This window comes from Pholis gunnellus (assembly GCF_910591455.1).
Source record: "Pholis gunnellus genome assembly, chromosome: 18".
Lineage (NCBI taxonomy): Eukaryota > Metazoa > Chordata > Actinopteri > Perciformes > Pholidae > Pholis > Pholis gunnellus.
In genome coordinates this window covers 7,398,819-7,426,627 of record NC_136545.1, presented here as the reverse complement: position 1 = coordinate 7,426,627, position 27,809 = coordinate 7,398,819, and the positions used below count along the sequence as shown (strand labels likewise).

General features: G+C 40.9%; 1 protein-coding gene across 3 annotated transcripts in view; it reads right to left on the bottom strand.

Annotated features, from left to right (window-relative positions):
* The window catches only part of LOC306710529 (very low-density lipoprotein receptor-like), a 42,851-nt gene extending 19,903 nt beyond the window's left edge, over window positions 1-22,948 (bottom strand). For 2 of the 3 annotated variants that reach the window (XM_079179135.1, XM_079179136.1), the window contains exons 1-7: window positions 22,508-22,948; window positions 15,076-15,195; window positions 12,106-12,228; window positions 6,035-6,157; window positions 3,248-3,456; window positions 1,251-1,413; window positions 385-507 (exon numbers count right to left, since the gene is read on the bottom strand). In XM_079179135.1, the coding sequence (XP_079035261.1) occupies window positions 385-507; window positions 1,251-1,413; window positions 3,248-3,456; window positions 6,035-6,157; window positions 12,106-12,228; window positions 15,076-15,195; window positions 22,508-22,580 (934 nt within the window). In that variant the 5' untranslated portion in view covers window positions 22,581-22,948. The remainder of the gene's footprint in view (window positions 1-384; window positions 508-1,250; window positions 1,414-3,247; window positions 3,457-6,034; window positions 6,158-12,105; window positions 12,229-15,075; window positions 15,196-22,507) is intronic. The other variant, XM_079179134.1, reaches the window with a different exon arrangement.
* Window positions 22,949-27,809: the final 4,861 nt, after the last annotated feature.

The window sequence follows — 27,809 nt, the reverse complement described above, 5'->3', positions numbered from 1 at the left end:
TTTCTGCATCGTCTTGGTTAGCTGACCCTTTTACCAACTCTGCTCTACATGACAGAGTGGGTGCAGACTGTGTGAGACAAGTTCACAAAATCCTTCTGACCAATTTCTTAACATGCTGATGGATTCTGTATTCTTAGAGGCGTGTAAGGCTCTTCTGAGCCATCTGTCACCATTTGTGACCTTGTTGTCTTGGGTAGAACTAGACAGGCAAGCTACTCCATACCAACAGTATTTTAAATAAATACATTTTAAAACAATGGAGATTAATGAGCATTTTTTCTATTCACAAACGGGTGAAGAAGAATTCTACTTTCTCACTCTGACAATGCCCTGATAATTAAAATAGAAATAGCATTTGCAAAGCTGCGCACACACAGCACATACTGTTTTTGCAGTTGACTTCGTCTGACCCATCGGCGCAGTCTCTGAGGCCGTTGCACTGTCTGCTGCCCAGGATACAGTTCCCATCGTCACATTTGAACTGATCCATTCCACAAGTGCGCACAGCTGCAAAGGACAAACACCAGAGTCGCACATGAAAGTAGTGCATTATTAATTTGCTCATTGAAATCATGCATCAAACAACCATTGTAATATAGTTAGTTATCAATGAAAGAAAGCCAAACATTGTGAGGAGCGAGGATGTGTGCTTTTCTTAGGTCTACATTTTGAACTGTTGGGACGGACATCAAACTCATAGAAACTTTGGGTTCTGTGACATTGACGGCTGTCCCGTCTTCGCTGCATGGATTCATTTAGAGATAACTGGACAGAAATATAATTGAAGATGGCTTGAGAGTGATCCATTACATGCTGCACTTCCATTCCATCCATTCGACATTACTTAATATCCGTTTTTTCATATTAACGGCTGAATTTCTTCAGTTTTAATTGAAACCCTTCAAATCAACCCCCAATACTGATCTTTTCGAGGAAAATATATGCAACTTTACAAGTTTCAGCTGACTTACACAAATTACGTAAGCTGCACAAATCTGGAAACTTGCTTGTGAACGATACAGAATTGAATCCCCTTTTTCTATGTCAATTAAAAGCATCTTTGATTTCAGGCCCACGTCACATCCATCACCGACTCATTCACTTATCTGGCAAGCTTAAGTATATCCCTGAAAGGAAGATCACATACTAACAGACAAACTCGACTCAATCAAGCTGCTGCGGTCACACAAATTAAAGTGGTTATGACCTGAAATGCTTCATTTTTAGTGTGACAGCTGGTCTGTACATACGACAGTTGGCTTCGTCGCTGCTGTCCTTGCAGTCGGGGTCTCCATCACACCTCCACTTCTTGTGAATACACTCTCCTGAGCGGCACTGCATCTCACTGGAGGAACACTTGGCTGGCGGCGTCGGGTGACGGCCGCAACGAGTCGGAGACTCGTCTGACTGGTCCTGCAAGGGACAGACGTAAGAACGTGATCAGATTTAGCCTGAAACACTGAGTTATTTTAAAGATAATATAATCATGTTGATGAGTTTGTCGGTATGTGCCAATGTGTTTTAGTCTTTTACCTAAACAAGACTTTAAGACCAGAGAACGATTCGGTGCACCGGTCTGATCTTTGGCTTAATATCACTTTACAATATTAGATTTCAAGAGTTTCCAGGCTTTGTACAGTTATCAGCTACTGAAGGCAAGAGCCAACGTCATTAACAGAGAATCCAAACAACACGGTCGACCCATGTTTGATTTGACAGAATGACAGGTGATCTGGAGGATGTGCAGGGCAGAAATGACAAAGAGCTTTTAGGACTCAGATCTCACACTCTTACCAATTTAATTGGTATCAAAACTCTGCCATCAGATCAAATGGGATTAAGGAGCAGCAGGAGGAGTTTCTCACACTTTCATCATCTCATAAAGTCACCGACTCATGTGGGAGCAGAGTAATGTGTGTGAGAATGTGTGTGCGTGTGTGTCTGAACGGTTAACACTGACGCAGGACTGTGACCGTCACATTAAAACACAGCGGTCTAAATATTTGTGTGCGCAAGCATTTGCGTCAGTTTTTTTCCCTCATTGTCCTGTGAGGCCGTCACAGTGATAACCACACAGCCAATTAACAGGCAACGGGCAAACTGCAGACTCAGTGAAACTTGTTCTGCCGTGTGTGAAAATGTGATGGGAGTGTCAAAGTCAATGAGTGTGTGTGTGTGTGTAAGGCAGGTCAATAACCACAGGGTGTTGTGAAAATTTCACTTGCAGAACCAGTATGTGTGCCCAGGGATAGCATACTGGACAGTTTGTTAAGGTGAGGCAACATCTACTTGAACAAATGAGTGTTGCCTGTATAAAGTATTTTGTGATAAAATAATAATGTGGCAACAGTCCAGAACAGAAAGCGATGAAATATGAAACTTAAAATTTTGCAACTGCAAGTTCAAAAAGGACGTTTGAAAATACATTATACTCAACTTTATGTTTTTGTATTTAAAAAAAACATAAATACACCAATATCTTTGACAATGTAAATCATTGTATTCTTTAAGTACAATGAAAGGTCTTTTGCTCTCTGCATATTGCCTTCTATGTACATAGATTAAAAATGATTTAAAATGCTGTAAATAAAACTCAAACTAGAATTACCGCCTCGCGGTTGCATGCCAACCAGTCGAGTTGTAGTTTACGTTCTTTTTCAGGGAGCGTTGTTAAGAAGAGGACAGTAGCCAGAGCAATAGGGTTTGTCACACGTAAAAAAAGAAAAGAAATGGTTTGGTAAAACGAAGGTCACCAGAGATGACGGTCAAATTGTTTTCCCTGATCCATGCACCTTGCCAGTGGGGTGAACATCGTGCCTGATGCAGCTGCTCTTCTGCCACACTAGTCACCCCGGGTTACAGGTCAGAGTGAGGACAGTTGGAGCCAAACTTGGAGCAATGAATCATAAATTACACGTTTGCACTATTCCTGTGACGACAACTTGAGCCTCAACCTTAAATTGAACCTTCAGCTAAACTATCCTCATGACAACATATTTCTCTTGCAGAAGTCTTGAGTCCAGGCTTGAGACTAGAAGAGATGGACCCTGAGGCCCTGAAAAAGACCTGCTCAATGAAATTAGACTGGCTGAGGAGACATCCACTCCCACATCTTCTCGTCATGCCCCTCAAGTGCAGCAGTGATAATTATCCATCCAATCAGGTTTCTCAGCAGATTTGGACTGGAAAGCTGCCGTTTTTCCAGAACGTGTGTGCATGTTTGTCATTTTATGGTGCATCCTCTTACCTGGCAGTCAACGTCGTCGTCACACACCCAGCTGGCCGGGATGCACGATGAGTTTCCACACTGGAACTCACTGGGACCGCAAGAGGACGGCGCGCACTCCACCTCGTCAGAGCCGTCGCCACAGTCGTCCTCGCCGTTACACACAAAGTTACGGGAGATGCAGCGGCCGCTGGCGCACGTGAACTCGTTCGGGGCACAGGTGATGTTGCCTGGAGGCAGTTGGGGGGGACAGGAAGTGAATGTGAGCGCGCCGTGTGAGGGTTAAGAGCTCAGTCCAAAAAAAAAAAAAAAAAGCTCAAGGTCAGTCTGAATGTTTATCTAAATCAGCAATTTCCCAACATATTCCTATTCCTCTTGTATATAGGTTACAATTAACAAATTGCCAGGAGTCATTACATTTTTAAAGCTGTTTTACTGTTGTGTCACTTTCCATATGGTGGGCAAGTCATCTCTAAATTGAACTCACAATTCCACGATAGAGGAGCTTTTTCCTGCCGCAGTAATATGAGGACATAAGAGTTGTATCGCTGTGTGGCCAAAAGTATATGGACACCCTTTGTAAATAAGTGGGTTCCACGTAACTTCATTGAAAAATATTTGCAGTAAACCATGTCCGACTGAAGCTCTGATATGATGTAGTCATGGGATGCCATTTTTCAAATAAGTCACTTTGTCAAATTTCTGCCCAACTTGATTTGCTCAGTCAAGCAAAAATGCTTTTAGTAGCTGTGTAGGCCTCACAAAGCAAGACTGCAGAGTACTGAAGCAAGTAAAAATCACATTATGTCGCAGTTGGAACAGTAAGTAGATGGTTCCAAACAGCCCGAATAAGAACAAACAACGGTTTGTCAGAAGCTTCATGTCACGTGTTTGCACGGACTAGCAGCAGCACACAAACTTGCGATTACCATGCATAGTTCCAAGGTTGAGTAATGCAAAGCGTACTCTGGTTGGATGGTGAAGCAGTGGAAGAGCGCTCGCCACTTGGCATCTGAGAAATGAATTGGGTTTGGCAGATGCCAGGACAACACTACATGCCTGAATAGTGCCAACTGTAAATATTGGTAGAGAAGGAATAATGGCCGGGGGCAGTTTATTATGGTTTGAGCTCAATAGTTCCAATGAAGGGAAATCCAATGCTATAGAATACAATGATATTTAGATAATAGTGTGCTTCCTATGTGTGTTTGATCCTTGTCTGTTTTGACATAATAAATCTGCTGTGCACAAAACCAGGTCGATAAATGGTTTTCCCAGTTTGGTGTGGGAGAACCTGGCTGCTCTGCACATCCAAAACCTTTTGTATGACCTGGGACACCAACTACGAGCAAGGCCTTTTCACCCAAAATTGTGACGTGCCATGTTTGCACTTCGCTGCCTAAAAAAACCGCACACCACACTACAGTAAGACATCCTGGTACAGAGATTGGATGTAAATAAACGAGACAGCAATTAAATGTCTCCTCATACTAAGCAGCTGATTACACCGATTAGCGTCTTCAGCCAGAGAAGATGCTAATCAGTATCTCCTACGCTGTAGTATTAAATCTACATAGTGATGATGCACAAACACTATCTACAGCACTGGTATCAGTCCCGATACAACTCCTTGTACCAACTCAACATTGGCATGTTACAGATGGAATGTCCTATTCATTGAAGCGATTAACGTCTTCCATCGTCAGCAGTAATAGCAATCCAATGTTGTCATGAATCATTACTAATTAACTGATTATCTGCCAAGTAAAAGTGTCGTTTTTGTTTTTTAATCTATGTGTATCAACATTTTTTTCTTCTTTTGAAATTCATATTTCTCATCTGGAGGGAGGTGCTGGGAAAAGGTTGCTGGACTGCCTTACTAAGAAATTGGATGGATGTAGACAATTTACCAGCATGCTACAGGCTGCTGTCACATCCAATTATTTTAGTTTACAGTTCGTCCAGGCAGAGCTCCGTGCTCTGCGCAAAAAGCTGTCAGTGTGTTTATGATGCACAGTGTTTAGGATAAACAGCTGGAGGATTAGAAGTAACTGATACACACACACATCCATAAACTGTTTCAGTGCTTAGGCAGTACTTGGATCACCTCTGGAAGAAAAGAAAAGTGTCATTGCACTGCTTCAAGCCACAACAGTCTTGTGTTTCTGTGCAAAAAGGTCGTCTGTTTCTTCGACAATATGAATCAGACAGAAGGGTAAACAGCACAGCTGCAAGGAGGCTATAATTGGAATCCAGAAAGATTTAATCTGAAATTCATGAAGTGAATAACGCGCTACGGAGAAGTTAGGTTCCGTTTCTGCATTCTAATACAGAGGCCTCGCCCTAAGACGTCAGCATTTTTGGAACAAAGGAGTCAGAGGGACAGTTACATTTCAAAGTTTTGTCCAAATGCAGCAACTATAATTATGTGGCATTGTTTTGCAGCTCTCATCCCATTATCTGTGGTGCCAATGGGCAGGTCAATTGTTTGAAAGTGGTTCAGGCAATCTGCTTCAACTAAAGGTCACTGAAGTATCACGTGACCACATCGTAGGTCAGCACATGCCTTTGCCTTCAAGTGCTCATCTTTCAATCAAAATGCATGTAAATAATGGGAGTCTGGCATAAGCGCTAGTAGTTGTCCATATTAATCATAAGGCATTCCAGATAATCAAAACACATACATACGTTTAAGTTAAAATCCAGGAATTAAGTCAAGTGATATAAAAAAGGTTAGTGTAGCTGAAAATGGTAAGACAGACTAGTGGACAAATGTCCTCCCATGTTGATGTGTGCTTGTCCACCTACCACAGTTGAACTCGTCCTCTCCGTTGTCACAGTCCTTCTCTCCGTCACATTTCCAGAAGACGGGGATACACTGAGTGGAGCCCGCTCCGCAGCTAAACTCGTTCACACGACACGTCCTCATGTCTGCACGGACAAAAACACAAAACTATGTATGCATTGTTCGATTGGATGCATAAAAAAAGGAAATGCATTTAAGAGAAGCCATGTAATGCAGATCTAAAAAGAACTGGCCACTAGGGTAGGACAAGTGGACGAATATTTTCTTGACATTTTGAGAGTGTATTTTGTTTATTCAGACTAAAAAAAAACACTAAGCTTGTGGAATATAGCAAGCTCTCCGCTCGAACACATCTCTCAACTGACACTACACGGCTTGTTGGGCTGGCTGTACAAAAAGCTTCTTCATACTTTATTCTAAGCAGAGTTTAAAGTACAAACGTCATTGTGTCAATCAGATAAAAACTCAGAATCTAGAAGTCTTTTTGCACACAGATATATTCTAACAGATATAGATTCTAGGCCAAAGTGAACTGACTGCAGCTGTATCAAATAGAGCTAATAAAATAAATAAAATTAAGAAACATGTTCAAGCAGCATCATATTTGGAGTCGTCTCACAGCTGCAGTGGCTCTACTTGTTGCCTATCGAGTGCATTTCCTCCCATGATAGCAGTGCCAAAAATAAGACAGAACAAGGACACAGCATATGTGACTTTTGGAAAAAGTTGGAAATAACAAGCAGCTTTTGGCAGATTAATGGTGATGTTGAGTTACCCGTCACACAGAAAGTGATGGAGAACATAAACTCCTCACTTCTGTTCACTCAATATTCAGACAACAAGAACTGCAAGCCGTTACGTGATCCAGTTTGCTGGAGCATCAACAGCTGAGGTCGAGAAAATCATATTTATACAACGAGGTTTCTCTCCAGTAAATGGTATTTAACTTCGGATTTTATATTTGTTAATTAAAAAAGGTCGAAAGGATTTTCTGTCCAGTTAAGGGACATAAAATCCGTGTTTAATATAAGTCACCTGCAGGTTAAACTGGAGGTCTTCCTGCATCATTAACAAACATTTTATCTGAGCATACATAATCATCCCACAGTGCTGGTTTCCATAAAGTTTCAGCTTCCAGACCCGGGTTGCCTCTTATCCCAGCAATTGTACACAGTGGAGGGAGATAACGAGCAGCGAGCCACAGAACATCAGACGGCACCGTGATAAGAGCGGCTCAATGGAGCGCCACATGAACGGGAATAGAAAAGCAGTATTATTGACTACGAGGATGTAGTTTTGTTGATAACAGCCAGGTAACAATAGGCTGCCATATTTCTGAATCCAGTTTGGTGCAGTACTTACAATCAAGTCACGGTAGGACACTACTGCTTACTCTGCATCACACCTATCTCGTCTAACTGGACACATGTATCTGATGTTTCTCTAGTCAGAAAATGTTTGCAGATGTATGTATTAAATATATGATCAAAGTATAAGCGAAAAAAATAAAATGAGACTTCAACTTTTGATACTTAGATTTCATCCGGGCAGCAACTGTGTGAGACTGTAAACAAACAGATGGTCAGCTAAAACCCAGGTTTAAACTAGAGGACTGACATCCAGCTTGTATTTCTATCGAGGACTAAGTGAACAGAAGCTGAGGCTCACTGCCTTCATTCAACACTGACGCAAGACAACTGACGTGAACGCAACCACGGCACGAGTCCTCTACCACACACACACGCGCACACACGCACGATTCCATTCCCAGCTGCCAAGTCATGTGTAACAGCTGATCAAACACTACGGTGATATAACTGCTATAGTAGCTCGGTTGACCTGCACGTACACCACTGCAGCTATGGCTGGAACTTAACACAACCTCTTAAAATACACACACCGTGGACTACGAACTGGAATGCTGGTGATTACCTTTAGTTAACCCACACACTTCCAAGTGCAAGCGGAAACACAGGTTGTATTATTTAATACAATAAGCACAGACTTATGTCAAAGTCAACATCTCTAAAAGAGGGAAAGGTCAAATGGCACATTCATTCTCTGAAGTGCTCAGCAGGCAACTTCATTATCGTAGAATAATGTACATACATGACATTAAACCAGAAACAAAAGGGGAAAATGGTAAACTCGGATTGTTAGAGGAAAAGATAATCAGGAGAAGCCATAATAAACTGATAAAGGCTCGTATTGTTAGTCTGTTTAAAATTGGGATGAATTTGATTTAAACTTTAGATTATAACCTATTAAAAGCATTTTGAGAACTATTTAGGTTCTACATCTCATGGCCATTTAACGACAATATGAACTGCAAAAGCAGTTAATAAGTAAAACCCTTTGCATTGCATTGACACGGATTTACAAGTGAGATGCAAAATTCCAACTCAGATAGCCATGTTTGTAGTGAATTGGGTGAATAAACCTTAATCTGTGGCATTGGGAGATGTCACTTATTGCATTTATGCTGCTGGTGAAGCCACACACCGTCACGCACATGCTGAACTATTAAAAGCTTTATCAAAAGTAATTTGGTTTAACAATCAGGTCATCCTTTGCCTCTGAGGACTTTAGTCATTCAGATTGTTCCAAGCAGGTAGTCAGCTGGGTCTTGTTTGACAAAGGGTGGATCATACAAAGGTGTTCAACTCAAACATCAACAGGCTCAAAAAGTGAAAAACAACCATTCAAATCAAGATGACAGAAGGCAGGACTGACGCAAATCAGAGGTTTTCAAGGATAATACAAATTCCTCCCCAAGGCTTTGAGCAGATATGGGACGAACCATCATCTGGTATATTAATAGAAGAATAGAAACACTATTGCTTATCCACCAGCTACTGATCTTGCACAGTACCCAGTTCATTCGGTCTTTCTCACACTAAAACCTGGGTAGATCTTGGCAACCATACACAGCCAACGGCTTTGAATAACTCTTAATCAACTCCCCAGACTGCACTGCTCTCATTTTGGCAGCAAAGATAGTCATCCAAGAGTGCAGGAGGGATTAGCCCCGACTCAAAGAAAGGTTTGTTTTGTTTTCTGCCAGGGGGTAAAAAAAATATTTTTGCTTTGTTTTCAAGTTTGTGCACTCAACCTGTTGCAGGTGGACTGCTCTGTGACAAACAGCTGGAGTACCCCACCCACACACACACACACACACACAGTGTGGATAACTCTCAGGTTCTACTTCATATTCCATGTCTGGCTCAAGAATTGGTTGCATTATCTTTGCATTTGTTCTCATTCTCTCCTAACTGAAACAGCATCTTAGATTTCAGGCTAGCTGAGCAAATACTAAAGAGGAAGAGTTAGGACACTGCAGACAAGTGATCATCCTACACAAACCAGCTGTTTTTAAATAGCCAAGATACCGTCAATATCGACCGCAATTTATTTATTCACTTGACCAAATTTTAAAAAAGAAAATGGATCTGGCGCCAAAACTTAGTTGAGATTGCCTCATTTCCACTTCATGGTTTGGGTCAATAGTCACCAGTTGATCTCCTTGTATGTGCTCACTGTCACTTGTTAAATGAAATGCCTGATGAAGACTGCTGCACTAAAGCTATTCAATATAGCTACTATGAGTACTTACAGTGCGCTAGATTTCTTTTCTCTTTAATTACACTATGGTGAGCCAAAATGACTTTTCTTTGATCAGTCTGTATAAACAGCAAACATTTGTTTGATTGTCATCAACTCAATCAGCTGTATGTTGAACTGGCACACAGTAAAGCTTCTGCACCCAAAAAGAAACCCTACTGAAATGTTTTTTAAAGAAAGCTGCAGGCAGTTGGTTTCTACTGCTAAGATGTATGTAATAAAAAAAATAAATAAAACAAAATCATCTCAACCCTCCAGAGAGCCCATCTTTTTTTTTCTACTGGTACATGTTTCATCATGAGCTTCATTATTTACTTACAGTACCTTTAGTTGACTTAAAAAATGTTTTAAGCATTGAAGATAGAGACATGAATATCAAACCAACATGAGTTTTATGAAGTGCTTTCATTTTCCCTCTGATGTTTGTCTTTGTACCTGAGGAGACGCCCTAGTCCATTTGTCTTCACAACGCAGACGAGAGATTCTCATTAAAAAAGACTTCAGTAAACACTTTCTATCATCGCTCATCTCTTTGATTCCTACAAGCACCCCGGCAAGACCTCACATCACAGCGAGAACATTTAAAGCTCAACAGCTCTCCTTGGTTCCGTTTAAACCACTTGCAGTATACATTTGACAGGGCAGCTCACAGGACACCCAACATGACTGCTTTTAAGTGGCTCTCTGAATTTCTGCTACGGTGAGAAGCTGCATGAAATCTCTACTACGCACTCAGATGGTTAGAAAACATTGCTGCTTGCTAAGCCAACTCCAGGAGTAATCAGCCGTATGGATTACGCAGCTTTCGGCCTCACGGAAAAAAGTTTTTAAGAGTAAATTATCTCAGTTGTGGAAGAAGTGTTCAAAAACTTTACTTCAAAATGCAGAGCATTAATATAGCAGCTCCGCCATTGCCATGCGGGAGCCCTCGGGAGGCAATCTGTCAATCATAGAAGTGTTCTGAAATTTGAATTTACCAAATAAAATAGTAAAAGTCCTGCCATCAGTTCAGCAGCTATTTATTATCAGCAAGTGAAAGTACTCATTATGCAGTATCTCTCCTTTCAAACCCTTACATTCCTTTGTATATTAGCATTTTATCATTACTGCTGCCTAACTGGTCAATGAGGTGCCAATTGTACTTTATACACACTTGGCTGATTTGATCTATTAACAATACATCTCATTGTATAAGGCGATGCGTTTTTGGATGTTAAATCTTAATCTGTAAGTAACCAATAACTACAGCTATCAGGTAAATGTCTGAGAGTAAAAGCTGCATTTGGTGTAACATGTACAATATTTCCCTATGAAATTTAGTGGAAGTATAAAATAGCATAACATTCAAGTATAAATACCTAAAATCTAGGAGTGTGTGATGCAGCAATAGCATTACAGTTAAATACTTGCCTTTGAAAGATAAGGCACTCGTTTTGAGGATATGTGCCATATATTTCTTACAGTCTTACAAATACTATGAAACACAAAACAATGAATGTAGCCGACAAACAAGTACTCTATGTGTAGCCAAAGCCTGATAAATCCTATTCCCTACTCCATTGTTGCCCAAAATCTATTACTACCATTAAAAACACTTTCACTGGGTGACGTTATAGCTTCAGTCTATCTATCCATCTATGGCTACAAAAAGACTATTTAACATTATAATATAACAAGAACAATTTTGAATAATGACGGCTTATCCTTCAAAAAGCACTAAGTTTGATATTCAGAGCATGACCATGTAAAGATATAGTGGAGTAATGTCTACCTAAGCAGAATGAACTCTGTATCTTGTGAGCCAGCCATAAGAGCGTGCCCCACTGCTTAGCTCCGTCACCACTGTTGCTGTTTGCACCATTAGCTGCGAGTCGCCGGCTCAGCAGTCGCCATGTTGAGCCACGTGGAGGCAAAAGATATGCAGACAATCTTTTATACAGCACCATTAAAATCAGCAAAAAGAAAGGCCATATATTCAACCTGCTGGTGATATATTTGGACCATTTCCCAACCCAGAAGCATACCTCCATTCTTATATTCTAGGAAGCCATTGCTTTTGGTTCACACCTACTGTATGAGGTATGAAAAATGATTGCAAAATACAATTGAGGAAAAAAAATATATATTGTTTTTAGCATTATAGTTCAAGGCTGGATTTAATAAATAAGGACTTCAACCAAGATGAAGTATATTGGCAAAAGCCTACAAGCCGCCAACAAGTGGATTGACAGAGTGTACTGAAATTAATAGAACTCAAAGATTAACAGAAAGGTTGAAAACAAATGCAAAATTTAAGTTCCCAAGTTCGTCTTGGAAAGCAGTAATGTACATTTAGTAATGGGAAAAATATTCAAGCATGATAGATATATGAAGACTGCTGTGAACAAGTTTCAATCATCAAACTCTGACATGAAACATGCAAGGCTTTTAGAAGAGGAAACGGTCTACTCACGGCAGATTTCTACGCTCTCGTCGGACCCATCCTCGCAGTCTGGCTCCCCATCACAGTGCCACCGTTTCGGGACACATTGGCCGTTGCGACAAACAAAGTCCACCTCCACACAAGTCTTTCTAACTGGAATGGGCGAGAAAGGAGATTCATTAAAAACTGAGAAGAGGAGACAGACATGTTCTTTAATAAAACATCTCACATCAAAGAAACAAACTCATGAATAATAGGAAGAGAACGGGGAAAAGACCAAAGCCATACTCTCCACACCTCATTAATATGAATGGCACTACACCGAACCAGAGCCTCCATCAGGTGAAAAGGTCACAAGTTTAGAATCTGTTGCAATCTGATTAAGAAGAGCCCAAGCTCCACATTTGCAATCAAAACACATTCAAAACTATCCTCTGGAGATTTGATTGCTGTATGAATTTTCCATCAAAAGGAGGAAGATCATTGAAAACGCATGAAACATATAAGTGACAAAAAGAAACTCAGTCTTGACCATAAGGTAGATTATGTTTGCATTGAAATAGTTTTTTTCTGCTTTCATATCTTGTTAAACATAGTTATGTCAACATACTATTGACATAACTGTACTGAAGCAGCTTAAGCTAACGTTAGCTTCACAGTGCTTCAAAGTAAATTGGAGATTCTGACAACTCTGTTTTGCCGTTGGCCATTAGGCTCAAATATTGAGCTTCCTGTTGTACAGCGACGACCGACAGGTTTTGTTGTTGTTCAGCCAACTCGCAAAATGAACTACAGGTAAGTAAATAAGTCTGCTACAGCATATATGGAGCTGCAAACTTAATCACCAACAACCAAACCCTCCACCTCCTGCAGCTTATCAAGACAAACTTGAGAGATTTCAAGTTGTCCATAACACAAGCGAATCTCCTCCACACTGGGCTTTGGTGTCTCCTCGAAGCCTTCCCTCAGTCTGACCAGAATACAAATATAAGAACCCAAGAAACCACAAACTACCAATTTGCACCACGACAGCGGGCCTCATTAACAACCTTCTTTTGTGAATTCATTTTGGATTCTTATCTTTTACACGTCTCAGTTGAAAGTCAAAGCACCTCTGATCTCCCACTGAGCGAATAGCAGACAGAGACTCAAACGCAGCAATATGTCCGTGGCTGTGAGAGTGTGATTGGGTGAAACAGATTATGGGCAGAGAAGGCCACGATCTGTTTTAGTCCATCATCACTTCAGTCATTTGATTGGCTTTTGGTGCAAACTCAGCATCCTCCACGTTTACGTCTTGATACATTTAGTAAGATAAGATGTTAGTTTCAACATCACTAATTACTCCAATTTCGGGCACGCTTGTTGGGCTTCATTAACATTAACTTCAGGAACTGCTGTGGAAACTTCACATTCATTTCCTGAAGGAAATCCTGTATCAGAGGGGGGTCTTCTGCTTATCAGGATTTTTCCCTCCTTCAGCCCTGCAGTATGATCAGCTGTTTTTTCTTCCTTTATCCTCACTCATTTCCTTCACTTGTTCTTCCTCCCTCCCAGTCTCATATGACCCAGATAGATGAGGGATGAAAGAAAATGGAGAAAGATCTGAAATCTATTGGACACACAACTCTGTCATATCCATATTTAGCTCTGCCTGCTACCTTCCCCTCACCAGGTCATTCTGTCCCAAGGGATGCTGGGAAGTCTCCTGATGGGGCCAAGCTACCATGGTGGGTTCTCATACTGAATGTCAGCCGACATCTGTGTGTGTAAATGTGGAAAAAAACATGCTATTCTATTCGTTGGCAATTAATACTGAATTAAATAAAAAAAAAAAGATATAATATGTTGTGCTTGATTGCATCTGCAAGCCTGTATAGCCTTTTGAAGTTTCTAAATTAGGACGTAAATAAATGTAAAGTTTAGTACTGAAAGTATGGCCGAGAGCAACAGCTTGTCAAACTATGCGAGGGCATTAACCACCAAACATCAAGAATGCAACCTGAAGTCCCAGCATTAGTGACCAGATCTATACATGCATTTGGTGGAGAAATCTACCATGTAAAATTACATCAGTGAGAAATAACAAGTCACTAGATGCTTTTAACTACATTAATGTTCGGTTTATGACCACAGATAAATACCAGGACAGACTCTTGAGTTTTAAGTTAGTTTAAAATGGGAGCTAAAGGCCTTTGTTGCTGCTGGTGGTAAGAAGAGGCTTAAAGACTTAAAATACCCTATACTGTGGTGCGCCAATAACTAGAGGGAGAAAAAAAAAAAAGACTCCTTGCATCAGTCTTACCGAAGTAGAAACTTAATCTGGCACTCTGAGTTGACCTTTCAAGATACAAGTCCGACACCATTTCCTACTTAATTTACACATTGTTCCCTTTGGCACTCAGGAAACCATGCTCAATGGTGACCATGATGGATTGTCATCAATTCGCCCACACTCCATCAAAGGCCACATTAACTGTGTTAATACGATACATTTCCAGCTCACATACAGCACAGCAGCAATGGAAAGGGCAACTGATCCACAAGAACAGCACAAACTGTAACATGTTTCATGATTCGTCACAACTTTTAAGAGGCAAATAAGTAAAAAGAGGCATTAACGATAAGTAAAAAGGATATGTTAAATTTGTATTATTGTCAAAAAATCCCAAGAAATGAACAAACCAACAATGTGTAAGTCCTCTTAATACGTCCCCCTGTTTGTGTTCCTACCGAAGACAAACTGCTCACAAACCTATAGAGTTTCACTTTGAGGCTCAGTGATTTCAAAACTGCAGCTCAGCATTGTATTGTAGTTTTTAATCAAACAGGAGTAAATAGTGCATTTGATGGGGACTATTTTCAGTTGTGGACTAGTACACATTTAGTGTTTTAGCAAGTATTACAACATGGAGTAATACTACAGTGTGTGTGTGTTCATGGTAATGAAGGAACATAGCAGGTGGTGTGCGTGTGAGCAGCGCGTGTTTAGCATCTCACCACAGGAGTTCTCGTCACTGCCATCGGTGCAGTCCTCGTCTCCGTCACACTGCCAGACGGACGGGATGCAGCGACCGTTCCCACACTGAAACTGGCTGGCCTCACATTCTGTCCTCGTACCTGCAGAGGAAGACACACAGAGAGGGGGGGTATGAGGGAAAACTCAAGTGATTATAGTGCAAAATGTATTCATAATCATCCATTTGTTTCAAGTAATTAGATTTTTGTTTAGTCCTGGAAAGATTCCCTGCAGTGCTGTAGCTAAAAACAAAACAAACTGCTTTTAAAATAACCAGCTGGCACTCAGAGCAGATCTCAGTTATCACTGAGGCAGCTCCACGAGTTGGATTTCCAAAAAAAGTCCTTCTCGTCTCTTGACAAAACATGCTTTACAATTTTACAGCAGTACCTCTGTTAACCAACACATTAACAATCAAGAATTGTGGTGAAATAACTTCCCATCCAGCTCCACTTACATCATACTGGCTGAAACATCTCTTTATAAACAATGCGCAGGAGAGAAAAAGCATCCTCCTGTTGTGTCAGAGCACTTAGAAACACACACTGCTGATGTCTGAACACTCCCCTGTGTTTGCATTTGCAACTGAAGACGACGTGACATCCATATTTTAGTGGAGAGCTAAAGCTCAGTGTCCTGAAAAGGCTAACATCTGTTCAACTGTCAGCTGAATAAACAATACTCAAGGGAGGGAGAAAGAAAACGCAGCTATTGTCGATCTCAGTCACAGCACCAATCGATCGTCTGGTAAATACAAAACAGTGAAACTACAGTAGAAACTAAATTGTCACAAGATGTAATTCCCCTGCAACAAGAAGGAAGGTAGCTTTTGTAGTGCAGCCTTCAAATAACACCGTCTGACCTTGACAGTCGTGTTAGTCTGGACTGTGTGTCTGTCCAGGTGGGTAACTGAAGCACACTGATAATAAAATCCCAGCAGAGTTCGCAGATGCAGCTGAATCACTGTGCCACTGAAGAGGTCATATGTTGCCTGTCAAAACTTTTTGGCTGCAGGGAGCCACAAAAATGATTTGGGGGCCAAAAGGAGTAAACTGTACTAAACCGATTGTTATTGTCAGGATGGAAAAGGCTTTTTAAAACTGCATTTAGTCTCTGAAACGCCGTTATGAAGGAAACTGTTTTAAGTGGGTCAGCAGTTCCTTTAGGGAGAGAAACATTCTCTCTTGATTCGATTTGAACCTGAGGAGCCTCGGGCCTTTAACTGAGCCAGCAACACACAACTGAAGTCCTGCATTAATGAAATGGTGCCCACGTTATACAATCTATGGTTATGCTGACTGTAACTGGAGCCACTTTGGAACCTCTAGTCATAAAATCTGGTTTCAGCTTCACTAACACCACTGTACAGAGACCATGTTTGGGTTTAGGACTGTTGGCTGGTACGCCTGATACAAGTCCACTTACTTCACAGCACAGGAGGTAGATCTAGAGCCAACAGAGCACACAGCCAGCAGACTTCCATTCAACCGAGACTACACCAGCTGTACACCACGGTCATGTTACAGAGGAGAGAGTGTGCTGACCTTTCATCCACATTAACCATTTCAATCACCACAATCAAAGCATTATGTATCACAGCATACCTACCAGCATTTTGAATCGGGACTAAATGGGACACCAAACTTGTCGATTACCGCCACAGGTCAGGAAGTCCTTCCTCAGTAAGAAAGTTCATCCTGCTCACCATGTGACCCTCTGACCAGTAAATAAACAAAATAGCAAAGAGTGCTGCAGCTAAATATGGCTGACTGGCTGCAACAGATGCTGGCTTTCATTATTCAAACATGTCAGAAAATAAAATATGAAGAGTTGCCCATAACAAATTCCTGGAGCGCAGAGAGCCATCTTCCAACTGCTTATTTATATCCTGAGCAGAAGTTAAAAAGCCAAAAAGTGACAATTAATGTGAAAATCCTCACACTGGATAAGTTGGAATGTTGGCTTTGTCATTTGAGTCATTACTTTTACAATGAACTTTTTGATGATGTCAACCAAAATTAAATGCAAGACATAGATGACTGGTTGCTCAAGTTTTTGAGTATACACACACACGCACACGAGGGTTTGGGTAAAATTGCAATACAAGAGGCTGGGTTCCGCAAAACAATGAAACAGAGCAGTCAGCAATTATCAAAGACCAAAGCGTTGGGGCAGAGAGGGAACTACAGGGCCAAACAAGTTAGAACAGAATCAAAGGTTGTGTGGAAGATTTTACTACTTCATTCTTTTCTTATTTTACATTGATGATGAGCAATATCCTCTCATTAACCACTAGATCATTGTAATTATCCTAACTTTAAAAAAATGTCAGTCATTGACAAGTGCATCGCCCTCCTTTGTTGTGGCCAGCGAGTCGGTCCCAACATCCATACAGCACAACTGTGTGTTAGCAGATATATGCTACAGATAAGATTACCCATAAGCCAAAAAATATGGATTCAGCCAACTCCAACAACTCCTTCTAAACTCTATTTACATTATGATGTTTTGTAAAAAGAGAATTATCTGACCAAGACCTTTCCATGTAAAGAGGAAACAGACAAATGAGTCAAAGCACAATGAGAAACTTCCTTTATTTAATTAGTGTTGTCTTTTTAGTTTTAAAAATAAAGGGCTTGGAGAGGCTCTCTGCCATTCATGCAGTGGGTTGAGCTCAGAGGTGCTCTGGGATTTCACTGAAATACGTAAAAAGCATTGCCAAACAAAAATGTTACAGTAATTGAACTGAAGTACAGTTTTGCAAGCTTTTGATCAGAGTATCCCACTGTTAATGTAAGCTGGGCCTCATCCAGCAACTTGTTGTGGTTTTACGATGATCTAGACTTCTCCAGACACACTGGGCCAATTAAAAAAAAAAAAAATCTGGTGGATCTTGTAAATTTGAGAAAAAGTTTGCCAGGGTGCCAGAAACACTGGGAAACGGCTCAAAGATCCACAGATGCAATCTACATTTCCCTACTGCCACAATTCAAACTCCACATGATGCAAATAAGCCAGAAACAAACTAAAAACTGAGGAAAAGGACCACTGACAGTTATGCTGCAAAAAGCACAAACTTACACATATTAGACAAGCCAGAAGCAAACAAACTAGTCATCTTCATGAGTCGTTACATAAGGGAAATATTTCACTTCAACCATAAAAGTCCTGACTCATCTCAGCCTGACCTGCTGACGCACATTTAGTGCTGACGGAGCGATAATGATCATATAAAGACAGCCTCAGGCACCCAGTGACTTAGTCCTGTGCTGATCAAAAACAAATCCCCGTGTGAACTACAGAAGTATTGTACGTGTAAAGCAGCCTTTTTCAGATGGAACAAATATCGGTCAGTTTTTCAGCAGTTCATTTTGCTGAGTCGATCCATTGATATTCACCCTTGTTTTTATAGTTCACAACGACAGCTATTAGAGCTGTGCTAAACCTTGTCATTTAACTAAAGCCAGTTTAAAAAATGTTGTCTAAACCAAGCAGCCATTTAGGAAAGATGTTGCCTAAATAACATGCAATCTAAACTTTGATACTTTAACGTTGATAGTTTCTGAGTGTCGGTACACAAGAAATCTGACAGTGAATGCCAGCTTTCAATATTTGGATTTTTTTAATGAATTAGTTTAATCAAAACATTTGGAGGTCTAAACAACAGTCATCATTACAAAACAACAGAGTTTAGTGAACAGACAGTCTACATAATACTACTACACTAAACAGGGATGCATTTCACGCTCAAGTCTTGAGTTAGCACCTGTTGTGGTTCACCGATATTAAAATTACTACTTAAAAGACACATCAATATCAATATCTGGTCGATAATGACGACAATATCTGGATTGGTATCGATGACAATGTGGTCAAGCTATCCAAGTCAGTTATAAAAAATATATTACTTACTGGAACAATTCCTTTTTGAGTTTTTACCAGTTTCTTGCTGCATTAAAAGGCTTTTATTGTAATTCCTGTTAATTTGCCAAAGTTACATCATGTTGTAGAATGCAGACCAACGTCCCTAATGATGTTTATGTCACACTCTACCAATTCCCTGTCCTGAAAAATACATCTAGAAATCCAGCCTAATACAAAAGCACGGTTTGAACAAGTAAATGTGCAAAGCAACATGCAAAGCGCTGTAACCGAGAACGGTATAGGTTACTGCGTTTTGTTTCTTTAAGGGTGGACTCTCTGGGGTTACCATCTTAGCGTCTCTACAGAAACCCATTGACTTGCTGTCTGGAAAACTGCACACCCTGCACTTTGAGCCAATCAGCAAAATAACAGACTTCAATAGTAACTTGAAGTAGGCTGTATAAAACTTGTACAAGAGTATTTTCCTTCTCCCTGCAGTGTCACACTCAATTGTTGGCTGAACTTTCAAACTGTACATACTGATCCCACATAAGGACTGAGGAAGCTTTCAGCCCTTTGTCTTGCAAAAGAATGAACGGCATTGCTTCTATGCCTTCAATTTCTTTCTGTCTTTTTTGTTGTGGGTTTGCATAAATTATTGTAAGATTAGTTCATGACGTGTTAGAACACATAACTAGAGACATCACTATTTCTCCCGTGACTGCAGACTACCATTTGCAAAGTTGAAACCTCAAAAATGTGATCTACAAACATATTTAGACAACAGGTTTGTATGGGTGGATGTTTGGGTCCATTTTCTTTATTTTCCAGGTTATGCACTTGGTCGGATAGCAAGACAGTAATAATATCAGAATCACTCTAAATGTATGCTGGCATTTGTTGAAATATTAAAAAATGTTCCCGCAATGTTATGACTTCTTAAAATAAAAACATTTTCTCATTATGACTCAAAATTAAATGATCTTCTTGCTGACAGTGACCCTAGTACACTCACTGTTGCATGCAAGTAAATATGTTGATCAAAAAGGTATACATTAACCTAAAAGGCCAATTATCTTGAGACAGCCATTAATGGAAGGTGTGACTTTAAAATCACAGATCATTTCAAAAGATACCATTTCCCCTGGTAGTACTCCCCGTGTGTTTGAACCCGTAGATTCAACAGGAGTGGGGCTGCAATGAACCGTCTATCTCCCAAAATAGTAGATCATTGTGTGCTATAGAAATGCTGTCACACTGGAGGTCATGGTAATGCAATTTTCCCCAGTAACAGAAATGGTTGCAGTGTACTCCTCACACCCCCACCCCCCCCCCCCCCCCCCTCTCTCTCTCTGCGTGTGTGTGTGTCCACCACTCCGCCCACTTCAAGAACCGAGCGCACCCCCCCCCCCCCCCCTCATAGCTGAGAATCTGGGTCTCGCATCGTATCACAGTAACCGTGGAGGAAAAATACATCCATTTTAATCAGGCCAGCGTTGCTGCTGCTCTTGCCGCTATCTAATTTGTGTTACGTCTTGTTCAAATAGGCTCACACAATCTTTGTCTGTGTGTGTTTGGAGCGGAGAAGCAGGTGGTGGGTGTATGCTACGAGGAGAGTGTTCACATTACAAGCACTACAGTTTTGATTCCGTTTCATCCAAAGGACATTTTTCTACAGTAGGAATTGAAAAGCCTGAAATCTCTGCAAGACACAAGTAGCTCAACACAGGTCTCTGCCTCTCGGAGCCGTTTCATAATTTAGCCTGCCTGCAAACTACTGCTGAAATTATTATTAACTGCAGTAATAGAACTGAGCCAATGTTTTGTACAGATCCCATGTATTGGGGGCCAGAAAGGAACCTCCACGATGTGAGCAATCAGGCCTGAGCAAGGACCATCATACTACATATCACAGTCCTGCAATTCTATCTCCAAGAACTCTGACATTGAGTCACTTAACAGCTCATAAAATCTGTTACAGTACTACCAAACTCAATAGACTGGACAATATTTGTGGCATAAGGTAGGGGGAAATAACATTATAGGCAAGTGCAAGCTAACTAAAGATCATGATTTAACTAGACCCAGAAAGATCTTTTATATTTACAGGAAATACAAATCATGTCTTTTTTTTTACCAAGCGATAAACAGTTCTGGAGAAGGGTTAGTCAGCAAAATGACATGATTGATACTTAAGATAAGGCGAGTAAAGTTTTAGGATGTGAATTGGTTCTGAACCAATTAATTGCTTAAATCAATCAAGTAAAAAAAAAGAAAATAAAAACAAATCTATTATTAAAAAAAAAGAAAATGTTCTTCCAGGTTCTCAAATGTGAAGATTTCTGAAGGGCTGCATAAACAACTAGTCAGTATAGTTTATTAGTTATGAGAAATACAAGAGTTAAAAGAAAAAACAAATCCCAGTTAGTCACAACCCAAAGTGGTATTTTGATCAAACAGCAGTTAAAATCCATTAAATGAACAATAATATTGTGGAGGAAGTCAGCAAAACTTAATATTTGTAAAGCTGGAACTAATATTGTTAGATAATTTCACTGACTAGTCAAACTATAATGTTCTGATATTTGTGGTTAACGGATATGAATTGATATCTGTAGCACTGCTGCAAACTGCTCTTCAATAACAGCCAGCTGGCAATACTTACATTAACCTTGGTCACTTAATTAGGCCCTCATTGGGATCACCTGCGGCCAGTAATTGGCCGCGCGGTAACTCCTCGCCCTCCATGCCCTCAACTGACGCTACACTACCGGGACTGCGGTGCGCCAACCTACCCTTGTTTTATAGCTCTATGTCAATCCACTGTAACTCCCCCTTTTTTCCCCCTGCCATCCCTCTCCCTCTGTCGGCTTCCACTTCAGGAATAAATAAATAAATTAGCAGCATCGCTGGGGGTGGTGAAGGCAGTAGAGAATCCCACAGTGGAAGTGAATGATAAATCAGGACATGCTACAAAAGCTGAGACGGCACAAGAAGCATGGGTTTATTCATAAGGGCTGCGTGTCTGTTTCAGGGTGAAATTAATTAACCACTGGGCTAATTGACCATGGATGAGTGGCGACAAGCACTAACGTTAGATATACAGCAGGCGACACAAACCACACGGGCCTCTCCATCCCCCCCCCCTTTTCATTTCCAGAGACAGAGCATAATAAATTACTAATTTAAAAGACTAACACATTTATTTGAAATGCATTATAATCTCACACAAAGCAGAACAGGTCTCATTTTAGCCCCCCAAAAGACGTTATTTGGGGGGGGGGGGGGGGGGGGGGGGGGGTTCTTTGCTAAGGAAGAGGCGCAAGGTTGCCTAGCCCAAGGTGTAGCCAAGCACGGTCATTCCTTCAGAAGCAGCCAAGGCAGGTGTACAAGCTGGGTAATGTTAGCCAACCTCACAGGAGACATGGTGCGTGTTTCCCAGCGCCTTGATTCTCAACAAACACACACGCGCAAATACGCACGCATAAGCGCACAAATAGACACGCATAAGGGCACAGATACACAAACAGACGAGGACTCGAGACTTACCGTGGACGTCAATGCAGTGCTGGAGACATATTAGCATCGGCAGCAGAAGGATCCCCGGTGCGGACGTAACCATTTCTCGCAGCGTAACGTGCGGGTTGCTAGCTGAGCGCTCGCGGACTGCCTCTCTGCCCTGCCTGCCTTTCTTTCTTTCTTGCTAGCTCGCGCTGGCCTGCTTTCGTCTTTGATTCGGTCGGTTCACGCGCAAACCACACATGCAGAGAAGAGAACCGCCGCTCCTGCAGACGCAACCCGACCGATCAGCAGCACGCGCTGTGAACAGGGCTGTGCTCAAAGAGGGGCAGTGAGAATGAAACGGAGACACGGCAGCCGCGCAGACCACGCGCCTTTTGATCTCGCTCTACAACCACGCGCCGTAGGGGCCGTCCGAGCTCCCGGTCACTCCTCTCAAGCTGAAATCCATTATCTAAAGTTGACGTTGACGAGCGGCCCCGGTAACCGGTTTGTGAGTGGTGCTACACAGAGCCCGTCACAGCTGAGGACGGTTTTATTTTTCCTCCTTCAGTAGGCTACGTCTTGGAACATTGTTAACCCTTCACTGTCCGCATGAAATAATAAAATAATAAAGTAGACTTTACTCACATATAGATAGGGAAAATCTTAAAGGAAGTGTAAGTAAATAATTACATCGTTTAGCAATCCAATCTATTCTGACATTGAAATAGATTTAATTCATTTAGTTAATTTATCAATTACTCAGGACCAGCAATGTACAGGGCGTGATTAAACTGCTTCTACCCAAAGGGACTTTTTTCATTTCCTGATTTGCATACTAATAACATTGCATCACCTTCAGCCACAAAGGTGCACTTACTTGTGGTGGAAATCTGTAAACATTCACACAGCAGCGATATACTGTACTGTAATTGCATACTATAGCTCCACCGGGACAGAATTAGTTTTCCATAAACATTTCCTACTCATTTGATGACTTTAGTTCCTTTTCTAAACTAAAATATCCACAAACATGAACATACGTAACCACAATTAAGTGAGCCCTATGTTTCGCTAAACAGTAGCCACTGTGACCAGAAGTGTTAATTAAAGGACAAGGTGAAATCCACATTTCCCAAGATTCTCTGACTTTCCTGTCAAACAGGACTTGCGGGCATACACTCAGGGACCGTCACACTTGGCACACTTTGTGTGAGGAGGCTCAGGCTGTCTGGCGGAAAAGCAAAAGACCTTGGATATGCAATATCTTCATAAAAGGATGAGAACAATTGGTCGTCAGAGACACTGTCTTCAAGGCTTAGGTGGAAACAGGTGTAAGAGGAATGTAATTGTTTTGGTGGAGAGACAGTATCAATGTGTGCTCTCCATACTGAGGACTTCTGTGACAGACAGATTTATGTTGTTGAAATAAACATATATTCCAGTAAGGACAACTGAGGCTGATTGAGTTTTACTCTATTATTCATCAAAAGCGAAGACTGGACAGAGGTACAAGTTTTTTTTTTCATCAGGCATTATGTATAAGAAAACAATCACAACTACCACCAATATGTCCAAATTAAAGAAGATCAAGTTATCATTTTGGCAACTATAGAGTTAAAGTATCTATAAGAGTTCAAAAGCGTGTGTTTAGCTTTGATTTTATTGCCGATGTCTCATTTTTCAAAGGGTGAAAATCTCGTAACCAAACTCAGCTCTTACATGTTCTTCCCTCTGTTTGTCTGATGCCATTTCTCCCCATTTTGATCACCAGGCCTTTTGGATTTTCCAGAGGGCTGCGTGCTGCCAGGTTTCATAGGCTCGCATCACTTCTTATCAGAGGATTGAGCCTCATCTTCAGTGATGGCTGATGCCTGCTGATACACCCCAAGGCTCATTCTGTCCCAGATTTTTACATCCCCCGAAAAAACACACACACAAACTGCTGTAAAATTCTCTATGAGGAAGAGTCTCCATCTCCGTCAGTATCTCTTTCTTGCAGTCACCTCAAAACACACATACACACACACACATACACACACACACACACACACACCGATGGCAGACTTAACGGTTGGAAATCCAGTCTCTTATAAAATACAACTGTGGAAAATCATTATTTGCAAGCTCACTGTCAGGGACCTGAACAGTGAGGATGATTCTAGAAATCTAAATCCAACCATTCTTCTTATTTCAGCTCTGTAACTGCAGGGAAGAATAAGAGCGTTGAAGAAACAAGAGTGCTTTTAATTTCCCATGGAAAACAATGGTCACAATAGATCTGCATATGAGATGCGGTTGTTGATCAGTAAAACATACCAGAATTTTGTGAAACCAACAACTCTTTTGTCATTGATTGGGTGTTCAGAACAAAAACAGCATATGCGCGGGTGTGCTGCTACAGATAAAACAGATGCAATGAAATCCAACCCAGAAAGCCTAGTTTATTTTATTAAATCCATGAGTTTCAAGGCCTGTCAGACACCAAAAACTCTACAAACATAATGTTTCACCCTCGGTTAAATGCCGTTAGCTCTGTCAGCACTGTTTTCAGCACCGATAGCTGCCAGCTCAGCCGTCGCCACGTTGATAGCTGTGTGAAGGCGATAGATTTGTTCTGAATTTATCACCTTTAGAAAATGCTTTCAAATAAAAGGAAGAAGAAAAAAACGGAGCACACCACTGTGACTAACCAGTCTGTGGTGGCTGCAAGCTGATTGGTTGTTTTTAGAGAAGCTAATGATTTTGTGGCTGTCAAAAATCTCTAATTAAACATGGCAGCTAGATGTCACAGCATAGTATCAACCTGCACACAACCCAAGGTGAACATGTACAGTACCAGATGGCTCCATTTAAGCCACTTTTTCTCCCACATGCATGTTAAACTGTAATTAGTGTCAGTGTCGTGTGGGAACACAAAAAGAAGAATTTGGTTTTCTATGTAAGACATCCCAGTTACTTGCTCGATGACAATGTTCCTTTAAGGACTATAGTCACCAAGGTGATTCTGTCTTTCAAAGGACCAGAGCAACATATTTTAGCTTCAAGGCTTTACACGTTAATACTACTGGAAACAGTTGGTTTTGTAATGCCTGTCCCAGCTGGACAGCGGAGAAGAATGTCGAGTAAGCGTCCAGCATTGCAATGAAACTTTATGGTTGGTTATATAAAAAAAAACAAGCTGAAACAGAGAGTCATCTCTTACAAAAGGGGGGAAAAAAAACGAAGCAACTCAGCTTCAGATGGATTATAAAACAAGGCCCGGCAGGGTTTTAGGTTTTCATTTTCATCTCATCATGTTAAAATCCAGCAGTGAAGCGACACTTTTAAGGCAGAGAACTGCACACAGCCCACAGATATCAACACTTCCTCACACCAAACAGCTTTATCCTCGTCTCACCGGGAGGCTGCGGGGGCTCTAACCACTGGCTGCAAGCAGATATTTAATCATGCCCAGATCAGGGCCAGGTTTCTGAAGACGTTTGGGGGAGCTTCTTTATCTCTCTGTGGGGGGGGGGGGGGGCATTTAGCATTTTTATTTTCTCTACTTAGCCCTGCGAGACGGCAGAAGGAAGAGGAGGTGATGCTGAGACTTAATACCACACCGGACTGATTCATCGTGTGCAAAATGAGCCGCAACCTTATAAAAAATGAGTACAATGATTGGTACCACAACATTGAAATATATAAAGTAATGTCTTTCACTTAAATGATAAGTAGATAACAAAAAAAAGTCTACTATAGAGCACAGTGATGGTGGAATAAAACAGAAACATGGAAAATGGCAAAAAAAGAATGCACAGTCGCTTATATATCCACGAAGTTTAATTCATGGATCGGTGGACCATATTTAGATTGCATTGATTTCACTAGTGATCAGTTTGGAAACTGCTGTGGTCTCTGTGTGGCCTCATAATTGCTGTTCAGCACCACAGACAGCGACACTCAAAGCTGGTTACGCTCATCTGGAAATTTAGCATCTTCTCGGGTTGTTGCTACTTCCTAATGAAGCAAGCAGCAAGGAACTGAAGTTGTGTGCACGCAATGCAGCTGCCCTTACAAAGTATGCACTGTTGCATGCAGTATGCATTCAATTTCGACATAGTACTTCGTCACAACGTGGCACCTTGAACTTTGACCCTCTTGCTTATTTATCCACTGTGCAGAGGATTGTGGATCAGATGAAAAGCATGCTGGCTTGCATACTGCAAATTGCGACCGGATGCGGTAGGACATCCTGGTATTTTTGACATACTGCATTTCCATTTGTCTATGTGTTGGGACGTACTAAATATTTTTCTGGCATACTAAATAGTGTATAAGTATGGGTATTCTAAAGCACAGTATATACGATTCTTTATTATTATGCTTTAATTTGTTTGCATGTTTGTCTTCACCCTAAAATTTCACATATAGTTGAAGAAGTATTATTAGTATTATTTAACCCCGGCTCATCGACGGACCAATATTCATCTGCCACGGATCGAGACCTGAAGTGCAAGGCCATATCGTGAGCCTGCTTCCCACTTTGCAACAGCAGTGTATCGACTTCAAAGACAGTTGCCAGTCCCACTGGGAGGGCATCTGAGGCCGGCTGAGGACCACCGACTCTTTCAACCAGAATCCATCGCTTGAGAGACTTGAGTCGACCCCAACTGGAGCAGAAACAAAGGGCTTTTGGGACTACGCTGCATGAAGTAGGAAACTTCTAACATCTTCTAATATGATTAAGAGATGGTGTCGGATAGCGCTCTGAATTATAAATATTAACATTTATAAGTTAGAGTGTCGGTATCTTATAGGAAATGACATCCTTCCTTCACTGTCCCAAATCATTCCCATTTGCAATTTCAAAACTAAGTTCATTTATTCATTAGTATCCCTGTTCATTTGTCAACACATTTATTCTTTGATTTGACTTGATTATAAATAAATCACACATTTATCTTTGTGTCGTTTTCTGTCATATTCTTTTAAAATAGGAACTAAAGATCAATGAACTCAGAGACATGGAGACTGATTTATTCATTGGTTATCAATCTGTTGAATTCCTTTTATTTATTTAAGGTGGTACCCCAAAATGTACGAGGGCAATATTTAATTTTAAAAGTAATCATATTCACTACACTGTCTTCATTCCTACACATGGTTTTGCAAGAAATATATGAAAAAAAGCTAACGTACTTTACTGGTTTGGTTTCATCCCCTTAAATGTGAGGATTGTACATTTGTAAATCGAATATCTTTGGGTTTGGAGACACTTTTTGAAGTGCTGACATATTACAGATTAAATAAACAATTGATTAATAAAAATAGATAGATAAAATAGAATAATCATTTTTTTTAAATA